At 42.1% G+C, this 25,767-nt stretch overlaps 2 protein-coding genes across 5 annotated transcripts in view; one reads left to right on the forward strand and one right to left on the reverse strand.

Annotated features, from left to right (window-relative positions):
* Positions 1 to 25,767, reverse strand: part of fgd1 (FYVE, RhoGEF and PH domain containing 1) — a 267,099-nt gene that overhangs the window by 91,112 nt on the left and 150,220 nt on the right. The gene's annotated exons all lie outside the window — the stretch shown is intronic.
* Positions 1,204 to 25,649, forward strand: hcfc1b (host cell factor C1b). 4 transcript variants are annotated; one of them, XM_079557823.1, is made up of 34 exons: positions 1,204 to 1,336; positions 3,225 to 3,427; positions 4,132 to 4,280; positions 6,657 to 6,820; positions 9,666 to 9,868; positions 10,641 to 10,725; positions 12,141 to 12,247; positions 12,674 to 12,853; positions 13,089 to 13,373; positions 14,093 to 14,244; positions 14,330 to 14,500; positions 16,200 to 16,427; positions 16,764 to 16,874; positions 17,186 to 17,384; positions 17,885 to 17,997; positions 18,150 to 18,276; positions 18,370 to 18,536; positions 18,648 to 18,807; positions 18,961 to 19,148; positions 20,017 to 20,148; positions 20,292 to 20,378; positions 20,746 to 20,829; positions 21,703 to 21,786; positions 22,022 to 22,088; positions 22,180 to 22,319; positions 22,390 to 22,542; positions 22,728 to 22,899; positions 22,992 to 23,153; positions 23,348 to 23,547; positions 23,672 to 23,791; positions 23,878 to 24,063; positions 24,182 to 24,479; positions 24,799 to 24,850; positions 24,939 to 25,648. In XM_079557823.1, the coding sequence occupies exons 2-34, from the start codon at positions 3,256 to 3,258 to the stop codon at positions 24,976 to 24,978; spliced, it is 4,938 nt and encodes a 1,645-aa protein (XP_079413949.1). In that variant the 5' UTR covers positions 1,204 to 1,336; positions 3,225 to 3,255; the 3' UTR covers positions 24,979 to 25,648. The 4 variants fall into 4 exon arrangements, with proteins under 4 accessions (XP_079413949.1, XP_079413950.1, XP_079413948.1 ...); XM_079557822.1 differs by lacking the exon at positions 1,204 to 1,336 and having other exon boundaries at positions 3,038 to 3,427; XM_079557824.1 differs by lacking the exons at positions 1,204 to 1,336; positions 21,703 to 21,786 and having other exon boundaries at positions 3,037 to 3,427; positions 24,939 to 25,649.

Raw genomic sequence — 25,767 nt, forward strand, 5'->3', positions numbered from 1 at the left:
ATGTGTGAAAATTATATCCCATGTTCCCCGACCCACTCTTTGACCTGATCTCATTTTTGGGCACAAATGTTGTTGAACCTATAGGTGGAACTCCGAAAATTAGAATATCGGGAAAAAGTTAATTTACTACCATACTGCTGTCCCAAATCTCATAAGATTCGAATATTGTGAAAATTGACGATATTGTTGGCTCAAAGTGTCACCCTTTCATCAGCTAATTAATCCAAAAGGTCAATTTAAAGTCTCCAAGGAGACTTTAAATGGTATCTCAGTATGGCTCAGTAGAATTCACCATCACGGGGAAGACTGCTGACCTGACAGTTGTGCAGAAAACCATCATTGACATCCTCCATAATATAAGGAGGGAAAGGCTCAAAAGGAGAAGTTGGATGTTCTCAAAGTGCTGTATCAAAGCACATTAATAGAGTGTTTGGGAAAAGTGTGGAAGAGAAAGGTGCACAAGCCGCAGGGATAACCGCAGTCTGGAGAGGACTGTCAGGAAAAGGCCATTCAAAAGTGCGGGGGACCTTCACAAGGAGTGGACTGAGGCTGGAGTCAGTGCATCAAGAGCCGCCACACACAGACGGATCCAAGATGGGCTTCAAATGTAATATTCCTCTTGTTGATTATCCTCATCCTGGTCTTCCATAACACCTCAGCAGTGCCACAGGCTGATAGCATCCATGCCATGCCGCATTAAGGCAGTAATTGAAGCAAAAGGGACCGAAACCCCTTTACTAAGTGCATATGCATGATTATAGTTTTAAAACCAACATTTCTGTTTATTTATTTTTTTTATTGATTTCATGTAAAATTCTAATCTTCTGAGGATTTTGAATTTGGGGTTTTGAAGCTATAAGCCAAAATCATCATATATTACTTTATATTTAATTGATTGTAGATTTCCTGTCTTTTTTGCACACCCTGGGTGTTTCTTGATAGCTTGTCGAAACAAGCAACAAAATAACGTTTGGAGGATTTATGTAAAATGTTTTTTATTATCTCAGTTGGTAGCCTATTAGTATGAGTAATCTCTTACGTGCCATTATTATTATGATTATTATTATTATTAATATTATGATTATTGTATTTGGGGCTTCAGTAATGAGGAAAGGAAAGCGCTGCGGTACATACAGTACACCATTCTCTCTCCAGGGGGTGCTCTGTTCCGCACCTGCACGGAAAAGTTAGACACAAAATGGCGTCTTCCTCGGAGGCATGAAAGCGTACATTTATTTTATATTCTTGAATTTTCAAGAGCTATACCCGTGCGGTGATAGCCTTCATTAACACGTCAAATTTACCAGTCTTAAACGCATTATTTCGTCAGTAAACAGTAAGTACTTCATCGAGAAATAACAAGAACTGCAGCTTTTCCGCTTATTATAGCAGCTAACGGTCGGCGTCGCCATGTTTGTCTGGTAAAGGAGTTTTAGGGCTTCAATATGTCAACAATAGCCTCACTGAAATGTGTGTTCTCAATTGTTCTAAATATAAAGTAGCACGTTGCGCGTCTATGAGACAAATCAATCTTACATCTTAAAAGTGCATTTGACGCATCATATCGCATCATACCATACATTCAGTTGGGCTAAATCTGGATAGCCAAAATAATTGCTAACTCGTTAGCCACAAACTGAAGGGGCGTGTGACAGCGATCTAATGAAGGGTTGATGCATTGAAACAAAACAGTGAAGAAAGGAATAGTGTTTGGTTTGATATCGAGCCATCGTGCGATACATTATTATTTTATTTTTTTAGAAGAGAGGCATTGTACATAACAGGTTTGGTAGTTTCGTTTGCTAAAGCTAGCGTCGCATAAAGTTGATCTATAACTTTGAATGTAGGCGGATAATTTAAATAATGACAAGGATCATGGTCTAAAGTGAACCAAACAAGTTAATCGCAAAATTGCGGTGCCAGTCCATTTCCTAAATATGCATTATATTCCAAACATAAATTAATCAATGCAAAGTCAAATGTTGTATATATGATGTTGCTCTAACCATGCGCTGTACCAACCTGTCTTCAGAGTGATTTTTGAGGAAATAAAGGCCCATGCTGTAATATTCATTGGCTGCTGTTTGATTGGCCCCAGGTGTGATTTACCTGCATTCACACTCACCTAAACCTCGAGCGACACACTTGACATGGACCACAGCACAAGAGCGTCAATGCAGATTATAAATGCACTCGCAAAGTAGTTACTGAATAACCAATAGAAAAACCCTATATTTCTAATATACCCCCCTCCTTTACACAGTGAAACATAACATATCACTAATACGTCAACAAGGATTACATTATATTAAAAAACAACAACATAGTAACTGATTTGATTGGTACGTGTAAAATAAAATAAACATTTTTCTAACGCAATAGCAGGAAATATCTGAGGCCAGACAGCCTACAGTTAGCGTTAGCCCGTTAGCTTGGCTCAGCGCTCTCCGCAGCGCGCCTCTGTTGTATTCGGTTGCTGTTAGCAGCAAGATGGCGGCTTCCATACCGGCGCAGAGTCCGATCGCTCTGCACATTTAACACTGGCTTGCAGCCTTGGTGCAGCTCTCTTGCTCTGATGCATAGACGATTTGTACATACAAATCCTTCCCAGCTGGAAACGCACTTTAGTTCGTGGGGATTTTGAAGTTTCTGATCTGGATTTTACCGATTCTGCAGAGCGCTCACGGAGCTAAAATGGCGGCTTCCTGGGAACGTCCCTGCAGAGTGTGCTAGGCTAACGGCTAAAGCAGTTTTTTTTTTTATGTTTTTCTTTTTTCTAGTAATCCTGAGAGATTTTCTTAGCAACATATTCCAATGCACAGCTGGTAATATAATCAAAGCTGAGCTGAAAAATGTTCAGATTTATACCCTATTGTAAATACGGACTGCTTCATTGTTAGCAACTCTGCTATTTCAAAATAGCTTGATGAATCAGCTAACGAGCTAACGTCAACCTTTTTCATATTTTACTACATTTTTCTACTGTCATCTGATGTCATCGTTTTCATTTTCTGTTTGGATTTAATTGTCCTAATCTCTTGGTTTCATTGAGAAATCTAAATCGTCTTCAGACGGCAATAAAGACAATATTACATACTGGTAGCGACCTAGCCTTAAACTATCAACAGGCTAACACTATTCCTGTGTAGCTGTCATCGAGCCAGGGTGGATTTTAATTGCAGTCGAACCGTGGACTAAACTTGGATTTCTCTCCTTCGTGAAAGACCATCAGGAGAGGGTCAAAACAGCTGCAGCATGGCATCGGAGCCCGCGGTGCTGCAGCCGAGGTGGAAGCGAGTGTTGGGCTGGAGCGGCCCTGTTCCGCGGCCCCGACATGGACATCGAGCTGTAGCCATAAAAGAGCTGATGGTGGTGTTTGGGGGAGGCAACGAGGGCATCGTGGACGAACTGCACGTATATAATACAGGTACATCTACATTACATTATGTTTTGGTGTACATTTTTCTCCCAATAATGCATACGCAAGCTAGCTACTTTGGCTAAGAGCTTTAGGCTTTCCCCACTCCCTATTTATATAGTAATGATGGAATTTCAGTTTGTGGAAGTCCTTTCAACACTATTATAATGTGCAATAGGTTGAGTACACGTGCTTCAGATTTTCTTGTTATACCGTAAACAACGGTGCACTTTAAGATGTAGTACTGTTGTGCTAAACTAGCCACTACGCCCCTGGCTAGCTGCTTTAGCTCAGGTGCTAACGTAGCGGTTCTACCACTGCCAGCGACTCACGGAGAATTGGCGCGATTTTACTAAAAACAAAGTGTACGTCACAGAGGCACGCCCCTTTCCGTTTCAACACAAACAAACCTCACTTATCAATATTTATTTTACTTTGACCATCACAAAAGGGCTTTTGTGTTATGAGTAGAGACTATTATCATGCATTCGATGTTTCAAGATACTCAATTTAAATTTATACTAATCTGCTCTTTCAGTTTTTAACTATGACTTGCCTGAACAAACCTAAAAAGAAGAACAAAACCAAGGTGTCCCAGTAGAGCATAAAAGCAGAAATGCACAACTAGACCTATTCATTCCGAACATGAAGACTTCTGTTATATGCTCACCAAATCTTGTGTGTATTGTTTACCTGTGCCTGTCTTTCCTCAGCCACAAACCAATGGTTCATCCCCGCTGTCAGAGGTGATATTCCTCCTGGATGTGCAGCTTATGGCTTTGTGTGTGATGGCACTCGGCTGCTGGTTTTTGGGGGAATGGTGGAGTACGGCAAGTACAGCAACGACCTCTATGAGCTGCAGGTGAGAAGTGCGAGTGTTGGGAAGAATGCTAATTGTTGAATTGTTTTCCTTTCCAACACAGCATCTTTCAAATAAAATGCCAAATTTTTCTAAAATTGTGAAATCTCACAATACGTTATACCCCCGTTGCCATTTCTAATTATGAATTGTGGCATGAGTGTTTGTCTTTTATTATGTCCCTTTTAGCTCAACCCAGTGATGTAACCAATTGAGTCATAATTGGATAGCTGGAGACAATTAAGAGTAAATGTATAATTTATTGTCTGGAATGTGTTCTTCAGAAAGCCTCTCTCTTTTGCTTTGTACTTCGCTCGAGCAGTTTGAGCCTAATCTGTTGAGGTCCCAGATAGACGTAAATCATCAACATGAGCTGGCATAGTTTATTTCCAGCTCTATTGAATTATTTTGAAGGCCAAAAGCACATGGCTACTTATTATGCGTAAACAAAAGGACATACTTTAGTGCTCCCAACTACTGCTTTTGGGCTTGATTCTACCAGAGTTCTGACCACTGTAAAGGCTGAACAGAGAAACTGCAATGGTAACAGAAATTCTCTGTAATATGTTTTTTGGTGGGGCAGAGCCTCCTCAGTGAGAGCTTACGCTGCAGTGGACTTCAGTGGTAGCCACCAGTGTGCCACAGTTATGATTTGCTTATGGGAAATTGGCGTCTGGGCCAGACTGTTTGGCTAACCAGATTTGACTCCCGGGCCACCATTTTAATAGGCCGGCTCTAGTGTATCACATGCCAGAATTTTCTAGCAGAAGATGCTAGTGCTATTATGATGCACAGTTCCTGCGGGATCTTAAAATGTCTTGATTGGTCTTGATTTTGTAAATATAAGATGTAGAAAGTTACCTTAAAGTTAGCTAACACTGTTTGCCGTGATTAGCATCGCCTCATGTTTCACTTTATCAGATCCTTTTTAACCTTTAGAGGCAGCTGACACTCGGTCAGAAGATCAGAAGGATGCACATTCAAGAGCATGTCAGTGCGCAACAGCACGCGGGTGCATCGGGTTGGCTACATCCTAAGCATTCAGAAGATATTACGACAATATATCAAAAGTTGCATGGTGTCTGTGTCCCTGTTTTGCATTGGGCAAAATAAGTGTTTTGAGTGGGGGAACGAGTATGTCAGTGAAGTGCAATTTGCGGTGATGTTTGGTGACGGACAGATTTATTTTGCATTTCCTTTGTGCACCAGAGTGGTACCGTTCTGACAACAATTGCTTTAACTTGAATTGGTTGGTTGGATGGATGTGTATGTAGTGAGACAAACTAGTGTTAAGGACAAATGTCTTTGTCGGCTAATTCAAGAAGAGTCTGATGCACTGGATTTTTTTCTGCTGTTTAGTTCCATAGTGAACAACACTGGTGAAATATATAGAGGAAAATGGCGCCACCCCTCCTTAATCCTCATTTCCATAACCAGTTGTTGATATTATGTCAGTTGCTTGTTTCGTTTCTAAATTATGTAGTTTTTTACACAAATCAAATAGTTTTATGTTTTGTTTTTGAATTTCAAATATCAATTTGACTTAAAGGTGAATTATGCATCTTTTTATGGGGAAAAAAGTTTATGTTAGAGCTAGGGGTGTAACAATAAAGAAATCTTTCAATATTCATCGTACTGAGGTGACAGTGAAAGTTTTAGTCTGTATTTCTTTATTTAAGCTCTGTTTCGCATGTGTGTACGCTAGGGCTGCAACTAACGATTATTTTGTATTCGATTAATCTATCGATTATTTTTACGATTAATCGCTTGGCTGTGAATGGTGTAGGAAAATTTTATTTTTTCAATTTTTTTTTATCACAATATAGCTTAAAGGGGCTAAATGGAAGTTAGCCATTTTAAACTCACTACTGCCACCTCAGGTCATATGTGTAGCTGCAGCTTCTATATTAAGCTCGTGCATGACGGCACTTCAGACCCGAAGTAACAACTTTTTGAGTGACAGTGCAGGATTTTAGAGGCAGTTGTGGTGAACAGGTCTGAGCTCATTCTACATATCAGGACATTCTTGAAACATGTAGGGGGAGGAAAATACTTAATTTTAACATTTTTAAACTCTGTATAGTCCCTTTAAGTGGTGCTGTTTGAGGATGTGTTGATGCAGTTAACTAAAGGGAAATGTACATGTACAAAACACTACAGACCCTAAATATGAAATTGCATGTGAGTCAGGTGCTCGCTTAAAAAGTCACATTGCAAAATGGCACAGATGGTCCTTATTCTGAGAATTTCAGTTAGATAATAAACGTCACAAAATGTCGAAATACTACCCTGGAAACCATGTACCAAAGGACATTGAAAGAATGAATGACCTTACACTCGCTACTTTGTTTAATTATGTTATTCATTTATTGTTTTTAGGCCAGTCGTTGGGAGTGGAAACGTCTCAAAGCCAAAGCTCCAAAGAATGGCGGCCCGCCCCCTTGTCCCCGCCTCGGACACAGCTTCTCTCTGATTGGTTCTCGCTGTTACTTGTTTGGAGGACTTGCCAATGACAGCGAGGATCCCAAAAACAATATACCCAGGTCAGTGCAACAATACTGTACATTACTAAATAAAGTTTTATTAGGGATGCACAATAATATTGGCCGCCGATCATTATCGCCATCCCCGATAAAAAAAAATGTGGCCGATAATTAGGCCCGATAATTATAAACTCAAATTGCATTGAATCTGCGGCTCCAGCTCGCTGCCTTTCTCTCTGCAGCGGCGCTGCCCGGGCCCCTTCTGCAGCCTGGAGCTGATGCAGATTCAAGACAGCACATTCACAGCAGCAGATATACGCTCTCCCCAGCCGACTTCTGCACTGCTCTCTGTGAAGGAAGAGTTTTTCGACTTTTTTACATCAAAGTTACTTCAACATTAGCACCGCAACAACTCGAACAGGGCTGGGCCTAAACCGATGTATGATCTGCGTATTTCTGATTTAAAAAAAGACAATATCCCCGTGATTGAAGCGCTATGAACGAGAGAAGTTTTACGTTGGTGAAATGAGCCACAAAGCTCGTGTTTTTTGCCACACGAGGCACAAATGAGCCCAATGCAGGAGAGAGTGTCTTGTTTTGGTGCTGAAGTATTGTATTATTTGTCACACTTGAATCTGTCAAAGGCACGGATGGCATCACTTCTCTCTCATGTCAGAGCCTCTCTAAACTCAGTGAAATACTATAATACTCTCTATATTTCAGTATTCTATATAGCAATACTCTCTATATTCCAGTATTGTATATAACAATTCATTAGTGTGATGTCAACAAAAAGAAAATACTAAGAAGGAAGTATTATTATAATTTTTTTTAATAAAATATGACACAGATAGGGCTGCAATTAACGATTATTTTGTAATCGATTAATCTATTGATCATTTTTACGATTAATCGCTTCGCTGTTATTATTATTATTTTTTTTATCACATTATAACTGTTTAGGGAAGTGGTGATGGAGTTAACTAAAGGGAAATGTTTTTTGAAGGCTCTATTTATGAAATTTACATTGTACAAACCACTACAGACCCTAAATATAAAATCAAAGTAGGTTTTCATCCAAAAAACTACATTTTTGCTTGCTCCATTTTAGTCTGTGTGAGCCAGAAAACAATTAATCGATTACTAAAATAGTTGTTGACTCTTTCAATAATCGATTAGTCGTCGATTAGTCGTTTCAGCCCTAGACACAGATGAGCAGAGACAGAGACAAACCTGCTCAGTAGGGCTGAATGATTAATCGCATTTGCAATTTAATCCCGATATTACACAACGCGATTTAGAAATCGCAGAGACACGCGATTTCGGCCCATGCAGCTGATGCCGCTGCCCATAGAAGTGAGTGTAGTAGCAAGAGACGCCACAGACGTCCACTCCACGCTCCACCGCATGCTTTTGTTTACTTCTCCGTCTACTTAAGGTGCGCGGTAGATCGTGGATGTACTAGGAAAATATCAGCGTGTAGTAGCAATAGTAATAGTCCGCTAAGGACTATTGCTGTTTCCTCCGTTAGCATTGCGTTAGCTGCAGCGCTACACGCTATCATGCACTGACCAGAAACTTTCCTCCGGATTCACACGTCTCTGCCTCCACACAGATGAAGCTGAGCCTGAGCTGCTTGTTGAGAGTCCTTTGCGGCTCACTTTTCGAGGCTTATGTTTGGGAATGTTTTGGACAAAGATAAGAACTTATCTCACAACCACTGACTAAAACACAAGAGCAGATAGCAAGGAATTATTTAGGCTATTTACCAAAAAAAATATTCAGTATAAGCTTATTGGAAATGATGTAGGCTAAATGACTATGTGGACTATTTGGAATTATATTCCATGTGTTTATAAAGGATTTAAGAGTAAGTAATACTGTATTAAATCAGTTGTAAATATTGAATTGTATTGCAACAAAAAGTTATTAGTGGAAAATCGCAATATTGATTGAAAAAAATCGCAATATTGATTTTTCTCAAAATCGTTCAGCCCTACTGCTCAGATGATGAAACTGTAAAAAACCTGAGCTTTTAGAAAAAGTTGGAGACTCAAACCCACAGTAAAACTCAAATAACAAAATAAAGTGAAAATATATATGTACATAATTATCGGTGTCATTATCAGTTATCTGTATCGGGAGATGCGAAATTATCGGCTATTGTGTCAAATTGACATCGTGCATCACTAGTTTTAATGCTTTTTCACTTCACAAGAGTTTTAGTGATTCATTTAGATGGGGACAGCTACAGGTCTACAAGGTTTGCATATGATGTCACAGCATTTAGAATTAGTGAATGGCAATGACAAGTATTGCTGAAATAGAAAGGAATTTGCTGTTTTAATGGCAATCATACATGGTATTTTTTTTTGCTGCTACATTAAAAAGATACAGTATTTAACATAAACAACTACAGGGTAGTTGCGTCACCATCTTTTGTAGTACCCGATAGGGCAGGGCGACATGGCCTTAAAGGGGCTAGATGCAAGTTAGTCATTTTGCGCTCACTACTGCCACCTCAGGTCTTATGCGTAACTGCAGCTTCTATATTAAGCTTGTGCATGACGCACTTCGGACCCGAATTAACACCTTTTTGAGTGACAGTGCAGGATTTTAGAGGTAGTTGTGGTGAATAGTCCTGGGCTCATTCTACACATTAGGACATGGCTGGAACATGTAGGGGGATGTTTTAACATTTTTAAACTCCAGTATAGTCCCTTTTAAATATATATCACAATATATATAAAAAAGAAATATCGCGATAACCATATATTTGACGATGTCACCATGTTGTTAAACTATTTTTTCCTTCTCAATGGTTCTCCTGTACTGGAATATGTATGGAATTCTTCTGGAAGACTGAGAGCTTACACAAACATTTCCCTGTGTTGTTTATCCATAGATACCTGAATGACCTCTACTGCCTGGAGCTACGGCCCGGCTCCAGTGTGGTGGGCTGGGACATCCCCTCTACCACGGGGCGGCCTCCTCCACCTAGAGAGAGCCACACGGCGGTTGTCACCAGCGGAAAAACAGGGAACAGACTGATCATCTACGGAGGCATGAGCGGCTGCAGACTCGGAGACCTCTGGGTGCTTGATATTGGTGAGACACAGATGAAGACGATCATCTTACAGGAGCGGCTGCACATTTTCTCATATCCTGTATGTAGCGTTGGTGTTCTACAATTGCTGCCGGCGCAGTTAGCAGATAGGAGTTTTTACGACAATACATCAAGAGTTTCGTGGTTCATGTCTGTGTCCCGACAACTGCGACAGACTGGTGTTAAAGACAACTGTCTTAAGTGCACACCAGAACGCAGCGCATTATGAGACGCGCGTCCATTTCAACACACACTGGAGCGCACCGCGTCATGGCACTTCAGAGGTGCACTCCCCTTTCCCCTTACATTGTTGCCTTGCTACATAAAGTACATTCTTATCTATAAAAGCCTCTCAAAGTAGGCTTTGTTTAGTTGAATGTCCAGTTTTATGGGGTAAACGTATCATTAGCATGCTTTGTTTTCACGAGTTTAGATGTAACCTAGAGCTCTTCTGCTCCAAATGCGACACATGTGATGAAAATAATGCAGCGGCAAGAAGCTAAAATAAAGATGTTTTTTACATATACATATTATTCCATTGTGTATCTAACCCATAGGTACAAGTTATTACACATTGTTGCATAGCACACTACATTGTACTAAATTTGTCAAGTACGATGTATCAAGGGTAGTGTGAAATAAAGTGTTTCCTAAATGTATCATTTATAACACATTTCTGCTTATTGTCAAGTGAAATAGAACTACTATGAGTCTTGAGTGTGTAATTGTAGATTGAACTGAGTGATGATTCTATAAAATCTTTCCTTCTCACAGACTCTTTGGCGTGGACCAAACCTTCCATTGGTGGGACAGCTCCTCTTCCACGCAGCCTGCACTCCGCCACCATCATCAACCACAAGTAAAGGCCTTTGACTTGATCAACACTGTTGCAGATGTTTGCTGTGTGTATACTGTATATAGCAACCAGGGAGGTCCCGATCCAATATAAAGTATCGGTATTAGCCGACCCCATGGATGGCCCGATATGAAAATCTGCTGAAATCCGAAATTTCCCCTGCTGCTGTGGCCAATATCCAATATTTGCAGATATTTATTTTGATGTGTAAAATCAATAGGAAGGCTCACTCAAAAGTTAAGTTCTTAAAGACTGGCACCACAACAGGACCATTGATTTATTCAGGAGATGGACAGTGTTGAATCACAGAGGGAGAATGGTTTGGAAAATGTGCCAACACAATAGTAAACAAAAACTTTAAAAATGACCAACTTGAAACTTAAAGTTGGTCAAACTTATACTCACTACTGCCACCTCAGGTCTTACGCGTAACTGCAGCTTCTATATTAAAGGAATAGGCCACCGTTTTTACATACTGAGATATGCTCTTACCTCACTTTAGCCGAGTTAATATATCCCCGTCTGGTCTTTGTCCGTGCGCTCTGCCAGGCAAACGGAGCACATACGCAGCCTCTCCCACATGTCACATAGCTCCAAAAAAGCTCACGATAGAAGCTACCAAGCTCTTCCACGTGTTCCCTATTTAAATAAAGTTACGTGAAGTGTTTTCATGCGAAGTATATTTACACAGAAATGTAACGTGTCGATTTTATAAGCAAATACGAGGAGTAAAACGTCCGCGCAGTAACTCCTAAAGGTTATTGACGGAAGTGAGCGGGGGAAGTCTTTAGGAGTTACTGCGCGGACGTTTTGCTCCTGCTACTGCTACTGCTATCAGGTTGGACACTCACTGAGAGCTTTCTGCGGCTGCTAAAAACATAATGGCAGGGAAAACATCCTCGTTACCTTTGCTGTGCAGTCATGTAGCGTTTACAGAAGAGCCAGAAACAGTATCCAATCAAACAGTGGTGATCATGTCTTTTACAGGCCCTAAACACCGCCTTTAGCAGCAGGTTTGGCTGAAACAATATCTGCTGCTTTGTTGTTGTTTGTGAAGGAGACTCGAATTATAAAGATGTTTTTCTTTTTATATTATTTCATATAAAATGCACATTTTAACTAAATCCAAAACGTGTTGCATGTTTATAGAAAGGCATAGACTGCTAATGGGTGAAACTACCTCAATATGCAATAGGTCTACAATGTATTATTCGTAGAATCTAATACATAAAATATATTATTCATTATTAATTATATATAATGGTTATATAAAAATATAATTATACAAAAAGACTGTATCGGATCAGCCAGCATGAAGTGTCAAAATATCAGATCGGGACATCCCTATAGAAACCCAACAGCTGCATCCCTGCAATGCTAGAATTGGTTAGAAATGTGATTTTTCTTCATCTTTCCAGGATGTATGTGTTCGGAGGCTGGGTCCCTCTGGTGATGGAGGATGTAAAAGTGGCCACTCATGAGAAGGAATGGAAATGCACCAACACTCTGGCCTGTCTCAATCTAGGTACAAGCCCAGTGACACGCTGTTGCTATTTTGTTGTTTGAGCTGTTCATGAGCTTACTGTGCTTTGAGTGCTGATTATTTTCTATGAAATTCCTGCCCTTTGAAAAAATACTGTGCAATTTTGGTGCCCTGCAGTGAAACCCACATTACTTGTGTATCTGTCAGAAACATTATGAGAGCGGTGTGTCCGATGTAGACTAGGTTAAACATGCCATTTTGCCAATAAAATTTCAACAAAATAATACATGTCAAACATCTTTATGACACGAGGCTTCATGAGGATGTGACAAATAATTCAAACTCAAGTCACATCCTGTGAATGAAGGGCTGTACCTCCTGTAATGTGTCCCTGGCTTTAGTTGACTAACCAAAGATCTGTACTTTTCCATTAAAATGGTCTAGATTATTTTTTTGTCGTTTTTGTAGAAACAATGAACTGGGAGACCGTGGTCATGGACTCTCAGGAGGAGAACATCCCGCGGGCCAGAGCAGGCCACTGCAGCGTGGCCATAAACTCGCGTCTATTCATCTGGAGCGGCAGAGATGGCTACAGAAAGGCCTGGAACAACCAGGTCTGCTGTAAAGACCTTTGGTACCTGGAAACCGGTGAGGGTCACGTTGAGCTCCTTTGAGCAGTGCATTGAGATTTTACAGTTGAATTTTGTTCTCTCGTGATCTCAGTTCTGTGAAAAACATTCATCAATTTTCTTTTTCCCTTTGATGAAGCAAATTCATTATTTTGTGAAATCCTGGCTTTGGATGTTGAACAAAAAAAATAAATGGTTCTCAAATGTTAATATATTAAAATGTAATATATTTTTCATTTCACCTTCTGTCCCAGAGCGGCCGTGTGCCCCGTCCCGTGTGCAGCTGGTTCGCGCTAACACTTCGTCTCTGGAGGTGAGCTGGGGCCCTTGTCAAACGGCAGACACCTACGTCCTTCAGCTGCAGAAGTACGACCTGCCTCAGACTACACCGTCAAGCCCCGCCCCCAGCGCCGCTTCAAACCCCGTTCCCATGGTAACGCCCTTGCCGACCACGCCCACAACGGCCATGCCACCCACCGGCATCACCCTGGTCCCGGCGGGGACAACTGGAGGCGCTTTAGTCACGCCCAATAAGCCAGGTACGCTCTGATTTTGTGCCGAGGCCGAGCTTCGATACAGTTTAGCCCTTTCCAAGTAGCCAAGAAATGCTTTGTGCTTTTCTACATTAGCCTCGATTAGTCGTATTTGATTGGCTGATTTTGTTTTAGTGCTACAACTCGCAATGCATTATTCCTTTGTGCACCGAATGATTGAGTTATGAACATTAGCAAACACGTTGGTCAATACAGTGGATATCTAAGCTTTTCTGTCATTGTTCAAATATCATCTTGGACTGTCCAAAGATATTTCAGTAACTGTTATAGTTGAAGTACAAGCTCGTCATATAATTATATTATCATGAAAAAGTTCATGTACTTCTGTTATTCAACTTAAAATGTGAAACTAATATATGATATAGACTCATTACATGCAAAGTGACATGTTAAGCCTTTGTTTGTTATAATTTTGAAGATTATGGCTTACATTCCATTTTTATTATATTCTAATTTTATGAGATTTTTAATTGGGATTTTTTACAAGTTGTGAGACATAATCATCAAAATTATAATAAGCAAAGGCTACATATCTCACTTTGCATGTAATGAGTCAATCATATATTAGTTTCACAGTTTAAACTGAATAACAAGTGAATGCACTTTTTCATGATATTCTAATTATATGACCAGCGCCTGTAAGTAACTTACTGCTTTTTAAATCTGGGACTTAAATCTTACTAGTAAGCCCTTTGTTCCCTCAGCTGTCCTGAAGGTGGCAGCATCTCCCGGAGCGGCCTCGGGAGCCTCCATCGTAACGGTTCGCCAGGCCGCACCCAAATCCCCTGTTGCCGTAACGACACTTCCAGCTGGCGTCCGCATGGTGGTCCCTGCTCAGACCACGCAACAAGGAACGGTAAGACGACCGTAATCAAACCATTTTCAACAAAGCCTTCCGGATAAATTGCTTCTGTATTATGGCACTTATTGTTGAATAATAGCCCATAGGCACTAACCCTCAGATGTCCGGGATGGCAGCTCTGGCTGCAGCAGCCGCGGCCACACAGAAGATCCCTCCTTCATCGGGGACCGTGTTAAACATGCCGGCTGGTGCCACTATGGTAAAGACTGTGGCGGTGAGCCCTGGGTCCACCACACTGCCTGTCAAAGTGGTAAGGATTCTTAGACTACTTTATACAATTAACTCTACATAATTTATCTACGATTTATCAGAAAATTGCAATACTGGCAGACCTGCCAACCTGTACCCATTTGCATTATCAGTTTCTAATTATTTGTTTTTGGGCAAAATACTTTGTATTATAGCATTTTATGCATTAAGATGTGTCTGCAATTTGTAGTATGTGGTGTAGGGCCCAATCAATGTAACGGCTGCCCGATAATTGCGTATTTTCATAAAAAAGGCCGATATCTCTGGAACCGAAAGTGATGGAGATTTTTACAGCTAAGTCAGCACTTTGAAACGAGTCCTACCACAACTTCCTCGGGGTCAGGGGAGCGGAGAAACACTGTGGTGAAAATCTGTCACGGGTTCTAACACCTATTTTATGTATTTTATGTTGTAGATTTTAGTTTGTAATTTCAGAACCATATGAGATTGAAATTCGAATATTAAAAATAAACAGTTTAAATACATAATATCTTGATTTTCAAATATTTTTCCGGCTTGAAGTCACATAAGGGGCAATAACTTTATACAATGGGGTGCCGAGTTGTTACCGTGTCAATTTTTTGGGAACCTCTGGGCTAGAGATTAAAAGAATATATAAGATAAGATAGCCTTTATTAATCTCACAATGGAGAAATGTACTTGTTACATTCAGCTCCTAGAAACACTCTTGGGGCCAGATCTTGTGGCGGCGCACGGGGCGGCGCAGGCTCTTGGCGAATTATTTTCCGAGTGGCGGCGCTATATGTGCTATTCGCCTCCGCCACCTGTGAGGGGGCGTCACAAGAGGAGGTGACTGCACTGATGGAAACACGGCTGACATTCACTTCCTCGTTTACATTGCGCTGTCTTGCGTTCTTTCTTAAGCCTTAGGCTCTCACAGGTCAAACTAAAAACTTTATTTACCCCATCGTGAGCTAAACGATGTTCACGTCTCGAGAGAAAAAGAGCTACAGCGTCCGCTGTGGCGCGGATCGGCCGCGCTCGGCGTGAACGCGAAGCAAAACAAAAGCACATGTTCACCCCCCACTCCCACACAACCACTCTCCTGGACGCGGAGTCGATCTGGTTGGAGGAAAAGGTGTGTGTCTCAACCCACTTAAATGCGCCAAGTCTGGAGTGGCAAGATCACAAAGTGCTCCTACTGAGCGCAAAATGTCACGCTATCGTCTCCGTTTTGATGCACAAGATCGGGCCCTTGGTGTGCAAATAGGCAGGAAAAAAACAATTAAATAGTAAATAGTGGTATCTTATATACAATGACTAGCAAGGACTTTGTAGGTCAAAACGTTTGAACAGTAAATGGTAAGTAAGTAAGTGAACAGACTATAACTAAAAAGTTGTAGTCAGGGTTAGCTGTGCAGGTTTACATCATAGTGCAAGTGGCAAGTGACACAAGGGGTTATTGCACATGTTACTTTACAGTCTTGTTTGGTCCTTTATATCAGCTATCGGCCAGGCCGACCCCCTTCATATCAGTATTCATTGGACCCCAAAAATCCATATCGGTTGGCCCCAGCAGTAATTGCTTCTCTGTGACGATAATAAAAAGTGAGAAAGGCAGGATACACAAGTATTGAGTAGCTTTGTGAGTTCAGTTTGACATTATTTCCATGAGAAACATGATTTAATATGTTCTCTTAAACCCGATAGACTAACCATCATTTCTATCTTCCTCTCAGGTGAGTAACCCAGCCACTCGGATGCTGAAGACCGCCGCTGCTCAGGTGGGCGGGGCCTCTGTTGTTTCCGCCCCTGGAACACCCAACCGACCAATTATCACAGTGCACAAGTCCGGCACAGTCACGGTGTCCCAGCAGGCTCAGGTGGTGACCACAGTGGTGGGAGGGGTGACCAAGACCATCACACTGGTGAACAGTCCTCTGAGCATGGGCTCTGGGGGGACTCTGGTGAGTATTTGCATCTTTTAATAGAGCTGGTCGATATGACGAAGTTCATTTTTTAATCTGACCCTGTGATGATTTGCATTTGGAAAGATCATCATATTATTAATAATACACCAACACTGCACATGCCATCGACTGTTTTCACCCACTCCATCATGCTCTGAGAGACAGACAGATTTTATTCTTGTCATGTGTGGGCCCTAGAAAGAAGAAACTTAATCTTCTAAGAAATAGGGATATACATTTTTGACATATTACCCCATCCTAAGAATAATAGTTGTTTTATGTTTACATACTTGATGATGATTTTTTTTTTCTTTTTCTTTTTCTGCGCTGTAGTTGGGAAACCTGGGAAATCTGGGTAAAGTGGTGTCCGTGGTCCAGACCAAACCAGTCCAGGGAGGAGCCGTGACTGGACAAGCAGGAAATCCTCTCCAACAGATTCTCCAGGTAGATGTCAACATTTTTATACACGGATGCACTAAAAATGATTTATGTAAACAATTTTTAATATATTTATTTTGATCTGTTTTTCTGTCAGACAGTGAATGAAAAAGAAAATGTGTGCGTTTTGTTGTTGACCAATCTCAACATCTGGCACTGTTCGGTTCACATTTTCTTGCATAATCAAGCCATAAAAATATGATTATGCGATTGTTCGTAGGCCTAATTTTATTCATATTAGTGCACAATAAGGCCATGCTAGCAACGCAATTTCGATTTTTGGCAAAATCATTGAGCCCTAATATGTTGCCCCTCAGGCTAAAGGAGGCCTCCCCGCTGGTACCATCCTGAAGTTGGTGACATCTGCAGACGGGAAACAGACGACCATCCTGAGCACCGCACAGGCAGGAACTGCCGGCAACAAACCCACCATCCTGGGAATGTCTCCAACAGGAGGCAAACCAGGCACTACCATCATCAAGACCATCCCTATGTCCGCCCTACAGGGAGGAGCTGGTACGCATACAAACAGGGGCTAGAGATGCACCGATCCAGCATGTTTACTTCTGATAGCGATACTCGGGGTTTGAGTATCTACTAGTGATGCGAGGGTCAGCGCTTTTTCTGACCCAGCCTAACCTGACCCTTACAAAATGGATCTCAATTAAACAACACATTATAAAAAGATGCTGTGCATCAAGTGAACTCGAGTTTACTGTGGAGAAATGGGCTTTTTGTTTTTTCGTTTTGTTGCTGAGCTGCTGAGGACACCTGAATATATGGACTTATCAGAAAACAAGAGCAGAAACTTTCATGAGGCTTTACTTTTACGAGATCATGGACAACTCTTTCTGTCAAACTAAACATGAATTTGTAACTTGATTCCCCCGGAGCAGCCTGCCTGTTTTTGAACAGAAACAAGCCTCAACATGTTTGCAGAAGTTATTTAATTTTGAAATTAGTTAGGTTTATTTTCGCCATGTGAGACCCATGACACATGTATTGTTTGTGTTCAGGTGGGAACAGTCCCATCCACATCCTCACAACTAAAGTGGGGACTCCAGGAACAGGTCAGAAAATCCTCACCACGGTCCCCAAGATCTCAGGAGGCCAGCAGGGGCTCACTCAGGTATGACACTCCGTCCTACAGTACATCTTTCTGAACGTAGTCGTAGCGTTTATCATTTACTGAATGGCAGAGCCTCAAGTCTGCAAAAGCTACGTAGCACATGAGCAGAGCAGCCAACGTGAACATGTCTGTGTGTGCATCTGTGAGTACAGGTGGTGTTGAAGGGAGCTCCTGGGACCCCTGGCACTATCCTTCGGACTGTCCCCATGAGCGGAGTCAGACTGGTGTCGCCGGGATCCAAACACCCTGTCACCACTCTGGTCGTCAAGGGCACCACAGGTAAGAAAAACACACAGCTCTGCACACCCCGGCCCATACAGTCAAGTCTAAGATACTGTTTGTACTAAACAAGCCCTTCCTTTCTGTGTTCAGGAGTGTCGAGCCTGGGCACTGTCACAGGGGCAGTCTCCACCACTGTGGCTGCGGGAAGTGCTGCCGGGGCCAACGCCTCCCTGGCTACACCCATCACCACCTTGGCAACCATCGCCACATTAGCCGGCCAGGTCACTACAACAGCTACTTCTGGGGTGACCAAACAGGTCAGTAACATACTTTTTTTTTTGACACAACAACGTAACCCTATAAGTAATTAATACAAGTAAATACTAGAAATAAAAAGTCAGTATAATTGACTTCATGTGCGTCCGTAGGTGACACTGATCACGACCCCCAGTGGAGCAGAGGCCCAGCCCCTGGTCCAGGACCTGCCAGTGTCCATCATGGCCTCTCCCACTTCAGAGGAACCTGGAAGTACCACCACCAGCTCCACTGTTACGACTACCGCCGAGGGAGACGAGGGCGCCAACACAGGTAATCTATGAATTTTCTTTTTGATAAAGCCAGCAATGTCTTGATAGAAATGGTTTAATCATATACAGGTGACACGTGAGTAGACCAATACTGAAGTTGGAGCTATAAGGCTAGAGGAAAACCATTAAGGAGATGTTTTTTTCGCCCTCCCAGTAACCTTGATCTGCTCGAACCCTCCGTGCGAGACCCATGAGACTGGCACCACGAACACAGCGACCATGGCCACATCGTCGATGGGCGGGACAGAGCGAGTCTGCTCCAATCCACCCTGTGAAACTCATGAGACCGGGACGACCAACACCGCCACCACTGCCTGCTCCAACATGGGACAGAACACACAGGTAAAAACCTCCCATCACAACATAATGACTGTTTTTACAACATGGAAGTGTTCTCTGCTTTTTTAAAGCATCACTAGAGCACTGAGCCGTTGTGCACTTAAACTGTTTATCATGGCGTGATTGAGTTTGTTAGTATGCCACCAATAGCTTAAAGCAGTACTAAGCAACTCTTCCCCCTAGAGGCCATAAGCGCAACTGCAGGTGTAGTAGCAAGTTACGATTTTTTTACTTATTAATTGTCTTGGAGAGTAAATACTACGCTGACAGGAAAGGCGAAGGGAGAGAGGGATATTGTGCATCCAATTATACAATGGAAAAAAAAAATTCACTCAAACTTTGCTGTAAATACTGTTTAAAGTGACATTAGCCCGCAGTTAGCTTTGCCCGTTAGCATGTTAGCTTCTTCTTCGTGATTCCATTAGTGTGTATTGCTTTCTCCGGACCGTTGGCAGTCAAGTTGCAAACATGGTTTTCTGGTCAGAGACACCAGGGGGAGATGAAAGACCCTCCAATCATCCCATAAACACTTGTATTACCCCCACAGGGACTACGAAAAGGATTTATTAAGGTAAACACGTTACTTAGTACTGCTTTAAAATGATTTGTTTTCATGCGTAATTCCTCCTGCAGCCAGTGGCGGATGCTTCTCGCTACAGGGATTAATTCTCTGGCTCAATCTTTGTGCTTAGCATGATGAAGTAACAATTATTCATGATGAGTCTGTCCACTGTAAATTCAAATATTGTTATTTTCTTACCTACATCTCCTATGTAAACATGTCATTTTTACACAAATATTGCTACATCAAATCAATTCCAAGCAAAAATGAATAAAACATTTTTGTAAGAAGGTTTTTTTTTCTCCTAAGGTCTCGTCGAACCAGTCCGGTGCAGTTTTAACAGTAAACGGAGCCACAGTTTGTTCCAATCCTCCCTGTGAGACTCATGAGACGGGGACGACAAACACCACCACCACAGCAGGCGCAGGAGGACTCAGACAGGTGTGATATGAATCATGCCATTACTGGATCATTATACAATCCTTAAACTGGTTCATATATTTAGAAATTATCAATCTATTATTAAAGCAGTCTTTTATATGTGGATGGTACAAGCAAATGACCAGGTATTCCTCTTTTTTTAGGTCTGTTCCAATCCTCCCTGTGAGACTCATGAGACTGGGACGACAAACACCACCACCACCACAGCGGGCACAGGAGGACTCAGACAGGTGCGGAAACCACATGATTTATGTCAAGTCTAGACTGTCAATCAGTCACGCTGTAACAGCGTGAAGGCAATGTCAGCGCACTGGCTTAGTACCTTCCTCTGATCTGATCCAGCTTTGCCATATCAGCTCTGCCAAGGCTCAGCCCCAGTGACCATTGCCTGGACCTGGATCATGCTGCGGCGATTTTAGGCCTTTACTAGACTGTTTAAAGTTAAACACAGTGTGCATTGTGACTACACATCTGATCTGATCTGACTGGCTCAGCACTATGTCAGCCCTCGATTTAAACTCTTAGTGCTTCTAATGGCCACTCAGCAAGTGTGGTGATGGAAAGAACAAGGATTTTTATCAGTGCTTTTTTTTCTAGGTCTGTTCTAATCCTCCATGTGAAACTCATGAGACAGGAACCACCAACACAGCAACGACAGCAGGAGCAGGAGGACTTCAACAGGTTAGTTTTTTTTTTTTTTATCTTGATAGAAAATATAATTTTTCCCTTGAAAATGACTAACTATAAGTTTAGATGATGTTCTTGTATCATTCTTATCAGAAGTAATTTTTTATAATTTCCTTCGAGCTGCCAACATTTGCTGTGACTTAATATTCAGTAGCGGTCGGGCCAATATTTGTGAATTTTACAATATCGGCTATCGGCCGATATCTCCGGGACTGTCAGTGATCGACTTCCCGTTTCTTGCATTGGAAAGAGCGAAGTCAGGGCTTTACATTGAGTCCTCTCACAACTCCCTACGCCTCAGGCGAACAGACGCATCGCAATAAAAATGTGTTAGCCATAAGTTTGTTAAAGGGACTAGATGAAAGTTGGCCACTTTATACACACTACTGTCACCTCAGGTCATACGTGTAACTGCACCTTCTATATTAAACTCGTGTATGATGGCAATTCAACCCGAAGTAACAGGTTTTTGAGTGACGGTGCAGGAATAAGTCTGGGCTCATTCTATACATTAGGACATTACTGGAACATGTAGGGGGAGGAAAATACATAATTTTAACTTTTTAAACTCCCTTTTAAATACAAGTTTTACTAAACCTCAGTCAATATGAACATGCACAGAATCTGGAATATTCGATGTGGAATATCACTGAGTCAGTTTTAACCTCCACAATTGTATTATTGATCGCCGTGCTGGAGCGGCCAAGTATTTATGTTCCTGACATTTGGAACAATCTGCGAAAAAAATTGGTCAAAAATATCGGCCGAGCATATCGGCAATAAATGTCCCCCAAAATCAGCATCGGCCTTGTAAAAACCCATATTGGTCGACCTCTAATATTTAGGTTAAACACATTTTTCTCCCAGGTCTGTTCCAATCCTCCATGTGAAACCCATGAGACGGGAACCACCAACACAGCAACTACAGCAGGAGCAGGAGGACTTCAACGGGTTAGTTTTCTTATCTTGATAGAAAATATAATTTTTCCCTTGAAAATGATTGTAAGTTGAGATGAGTTTAGATGATGTCCTTGTATCGTTCTTATTAGAAGTTATTTAAAAAAAGAAAAAAAAAAGGTCCTTTGAGCCTGATTCCAACAGCTGCTCTGATGCCTGCTCAAGGACTCTTTTGACTGAACAAAAATAAGAATCGTTAATATTCAGGGAAAACGCATCTTTCTCCCAGGTCTGTTCCAATCCTCCATGTGAAACTCATGAAACGGGAACCACGAACACAGCAACTACAGCCACAGGTAAGTCGGAAATATTCAAAACAAAATACGCAAACTTCGATGTTGTGAACGTTTTCAACAAAGCTAACATTTATATTGGTCACCTTTGTAGCCCAGCAGAGTGGGGAGTCGCAGGGGGAGTCCAGTGAAACCGTAGACTCGACACCTGCCGCTGCCACCACCACAGCCACTCAGAGCCGAGCAGTGACCACCGTGACTCAGGCAACTCCCACTCCGGGACCCTCCATCCCCGTGAGTGACGGCATTACTGTACGGGGTAGAGCTTTGTTAGATTAAACCTTAATTTATGGCTGTTCTGCAGGAGATCTCGTCGTTGGTTGGAGAGGAGAGGGCGGAGTCTTCTGAAGCAGCAGCTGTGGTGACTGGAGCAGAGGGTGAGGAGCCGATGCAGACGGATCAGTCAGAAGCCGCGGTTTTACAAGTGCATGTGGGAGGAGCAGGAGACACTCCACAGGTAAAAAAAGTAACATGAATCTTTTGAAAACTTTCTTTGTGTCTGTCTTTCCTCTCTTGCTGTATGAGTTGCTGAATTTACCTAAAAAAGTAGTTTTTTTTAATTCTCGGCAGTGGTTCTACAATACCTGCCTTTGCCGTTTGCGACCATTCATTCAATAACTTGTATTATGTTTTTGTTGTCAGATGGAGACGGCAGACAGCGGCTTGCCTCAGGAGCTGATGTCATCAGAAGGCGACGAATCAGGAGCCACGACTCTGATGGTGACCGGACTGACCTCAGACCAGCTGACTACGGCAACAGACGAGGCCCAACAAGCAACGATACAAGCTGTCCTCCAGGCAGCAGGGCATTTAGGTGAGAAGCTTTTATTTTTACCGTCAGTAATTCTTTGAAGAGAGTCTAGTTTTGTCCACAAAGCTTAATTGGACACTGATGTCCTGATGCAGAAGGCGGAGTGGACCAGACCATCCCAATTGTCTTAACCCAGCAGGAGTTGGCAGCGCTGGTTCAACAGCAGCAGCAGCTTCAGGAGGCACAGCAGGTTGTGCCAAAAACGGAACCAGAGCCTATGGCAGTTCAGGCAGAGCCACAGCACACCATGCCCACAGGTGAGGAACCACAGAAGCTTTGCAGCATGCCTACGGACGGACCTATTACATGTGCAGTTAAAGGAGATTATTGTATATTGTAGTGTTGCTTGTTAGGTTGGTAGATGTTGTAAGTTTAGTCAACATTAAATGTTATGTGTTTCATGTAAATCTTTGCTCATTGTCAATTTATGTGAAAACCTTTATTTCCCCAGAGGGTCTGGCTCCAGCTGACAGCCTGAACGACCCAGCAGCAGAGAGTAATGGACATGAACTTTCATCATCCGCTGTAACCAGCGCTGTCGCCCGATTGGCCAGTACGTTTGCCCCACCTCCCATGAGCGCCAGTCCCAACAAGATCCAGGCCGCTGCCACACTAACAGAGGTGGCTAACGGCATTGCAAACGCCGCACAGGTGAGAGAAGAGCAACAGCTGATCTGCATGTTAGACGTGGAAACGTTTGCTTTTGTTTAAGTCTACCATTGTTGAAGTTTTGTTAATACTGATATTTTTTACCCTCTTTCTGTTCTGTCTGTAGAAACCAGCTGCAGCCAAACCAGTCCCTAAAGACTCTCAGTGGTATGACGTGGGCATCGTGAAGGTCACGAACATGGTGGTGTCTCACTACTACGTGCCCTTTGACGACAACTACACAGACGTAAGGGCACTCTAAACTAATAATGTACAGTTTAGGTAGAATTATATAGCCTTTAATGTTAATGTTTTGCCCTGCTCTTCCTTCAGGATGACTCGGGCACAGTGCCGGATTACTCTCAGATGCGAAAAGTTGAGCTGCAGCCGGGAACAGCCTATAAGTTCAGAGTGGCAGGAATCAACATCTGTGGACGAGGGGCGTTTTCTGAAGTGTCTGCATTTAAAACCTGTTTACCGGGATTCCCCGGAGCTCCGTGTGCCATTAAGATCAGCAAGGTTAGACAGCAGAATCAAAACATTGTACTAATACATTAAGTGATATGTGTAGTCCTACACCATTCAAAGTGGTTGAGAAAAAATAAGGTGCAAGTAAGGTTAAATTTTCCCCCTCCAGAGCCCTGATGGCGCTCAGCTGACCTGGGAGCCTCCCGCGGTCACATCTGGGCGGATCACAGAGTACTCGGTTTACCTGGCCATCCAGTCGTCGCAGACCGCCGCAGGCTCCTCGGGGTCCCAGGGGCAGCTGGCCTTCATGAGGGTCTACTGCGGGCCCAGTCCGTCCTGCCTGGTCCAGTCTTCCAGTCTGTCCAACGCCCACATCGACTACACCACCAAACCTGCCATCATCTTCCGGATTGCAGCCAGGAACCAGAAGGGCTACGGACCAGCCACACAAGTGCGGTGGTTACAAGGTAAAGGAAGTCCGCTTTATTCATTAAAATAGTATACATTTACGTCCCCCAAAGGTACTATTGGGTAATTGCATAACGGCTGTCTATAATACACACCTTGCCGTGTGCAGAAAGAAGGTTTTATCTCAGATGGAGCAGGAATTGCATCAAAATGACAAAAGTATAATTCTGATGTAAACTATTTTGCTTGTGTGCTCTTAAAAAGCATCACTTCAGCTTCTTGTGGTTACAGTTGAATTTACAAAGAAACAATTGAAAAAAGGTGAGTATGATTATTTCATTCATTTAATATTGACACTTTTTTGTTGTTTTTTTGTAGATACTAAAGATGCCAAACCTGCTATGAAAAGACCTGGTGTTTCACCTGATTTGTAAGTTGCATGAAATGTCTTTGTTCCTAAGAATTTAATCAGAAGTGTTATGAGTTTTTAAGACATTTCTACTCTACTCGTTTCACAGTAAACCTGTCGGATCGAAGAAGTTCCGACCCGACCAGTAAAAACTTTCCTCTGAGGCCTGTGATTGGACAGCTGTCTTCTTAAGCTCTGCCCTGTTATGAATGATGCCCTTAAACGGAGAAAGGGATTGGGCCAGTGGTTCCTTTTACCATTCAACCCATCCACAATCTTCAAAAGTAAAAGACAGAGACTTGTAAAATATATTTGTACATTTATCGACCAATCAAAACATTTCTCATGTTTGTTTGTTTTCCCCCATTATTTTCTCTGCTTTTTTTTTTTTTTTTTCATGGAACAGAATGTTTGAAAAAAATGGAAGGGGTGGAGTCGGTGGCAGTATTTTGTCATCAATTGAAAATAATTAAGTTTTTCAGTTAAATGTAGTTTGTAGAAAGGTCAAAAGTTAAAGGGCAGGACTTGGACCAGCTCTGTGTAAAATAAATCTCTTTCTGTAGCCGACCGTTTTCTCTTTATTTACTCTTTTTTTTATATATATAAACGTCTCTAAGAAAAGCCAAATGGTTGATGTTTTTCTGTGATTTATGTTTTTGTCATGTTTCGACTTCTGCCATTGGTCCATTTGAACGATCTGAGCTCTGATTGGTCTGTTTGTTTGTGGGACTAAATGGAGCATTCTGATTAGCCCATCTCGTTTGTTTGTGGAATGACTCAGCTGTTGTTTGTGAATATTCTCTGCAACAATAAAGATTTTTAGAGCATTTTTTTACAAACCTCAGCAGTCCAATCTGGTTTCTTAGGTCTAAAGTGGTTCTATCACAATATCTATCTTCTTAGACCACAGGTCGTGGGGGCTGTCGTCTAAGCTGCCC

Source organism: Gobius niger (assembly GCF_951799975.1).
Source record: "Gobius niger genome assembly, chromosome: 6".
Taxonomy (NCBI): Eukaryota; Metazoa; Chordata; class Actinopteri; order Gobiiformes; family Gobiidae; genus Gobius; species Gobius niger.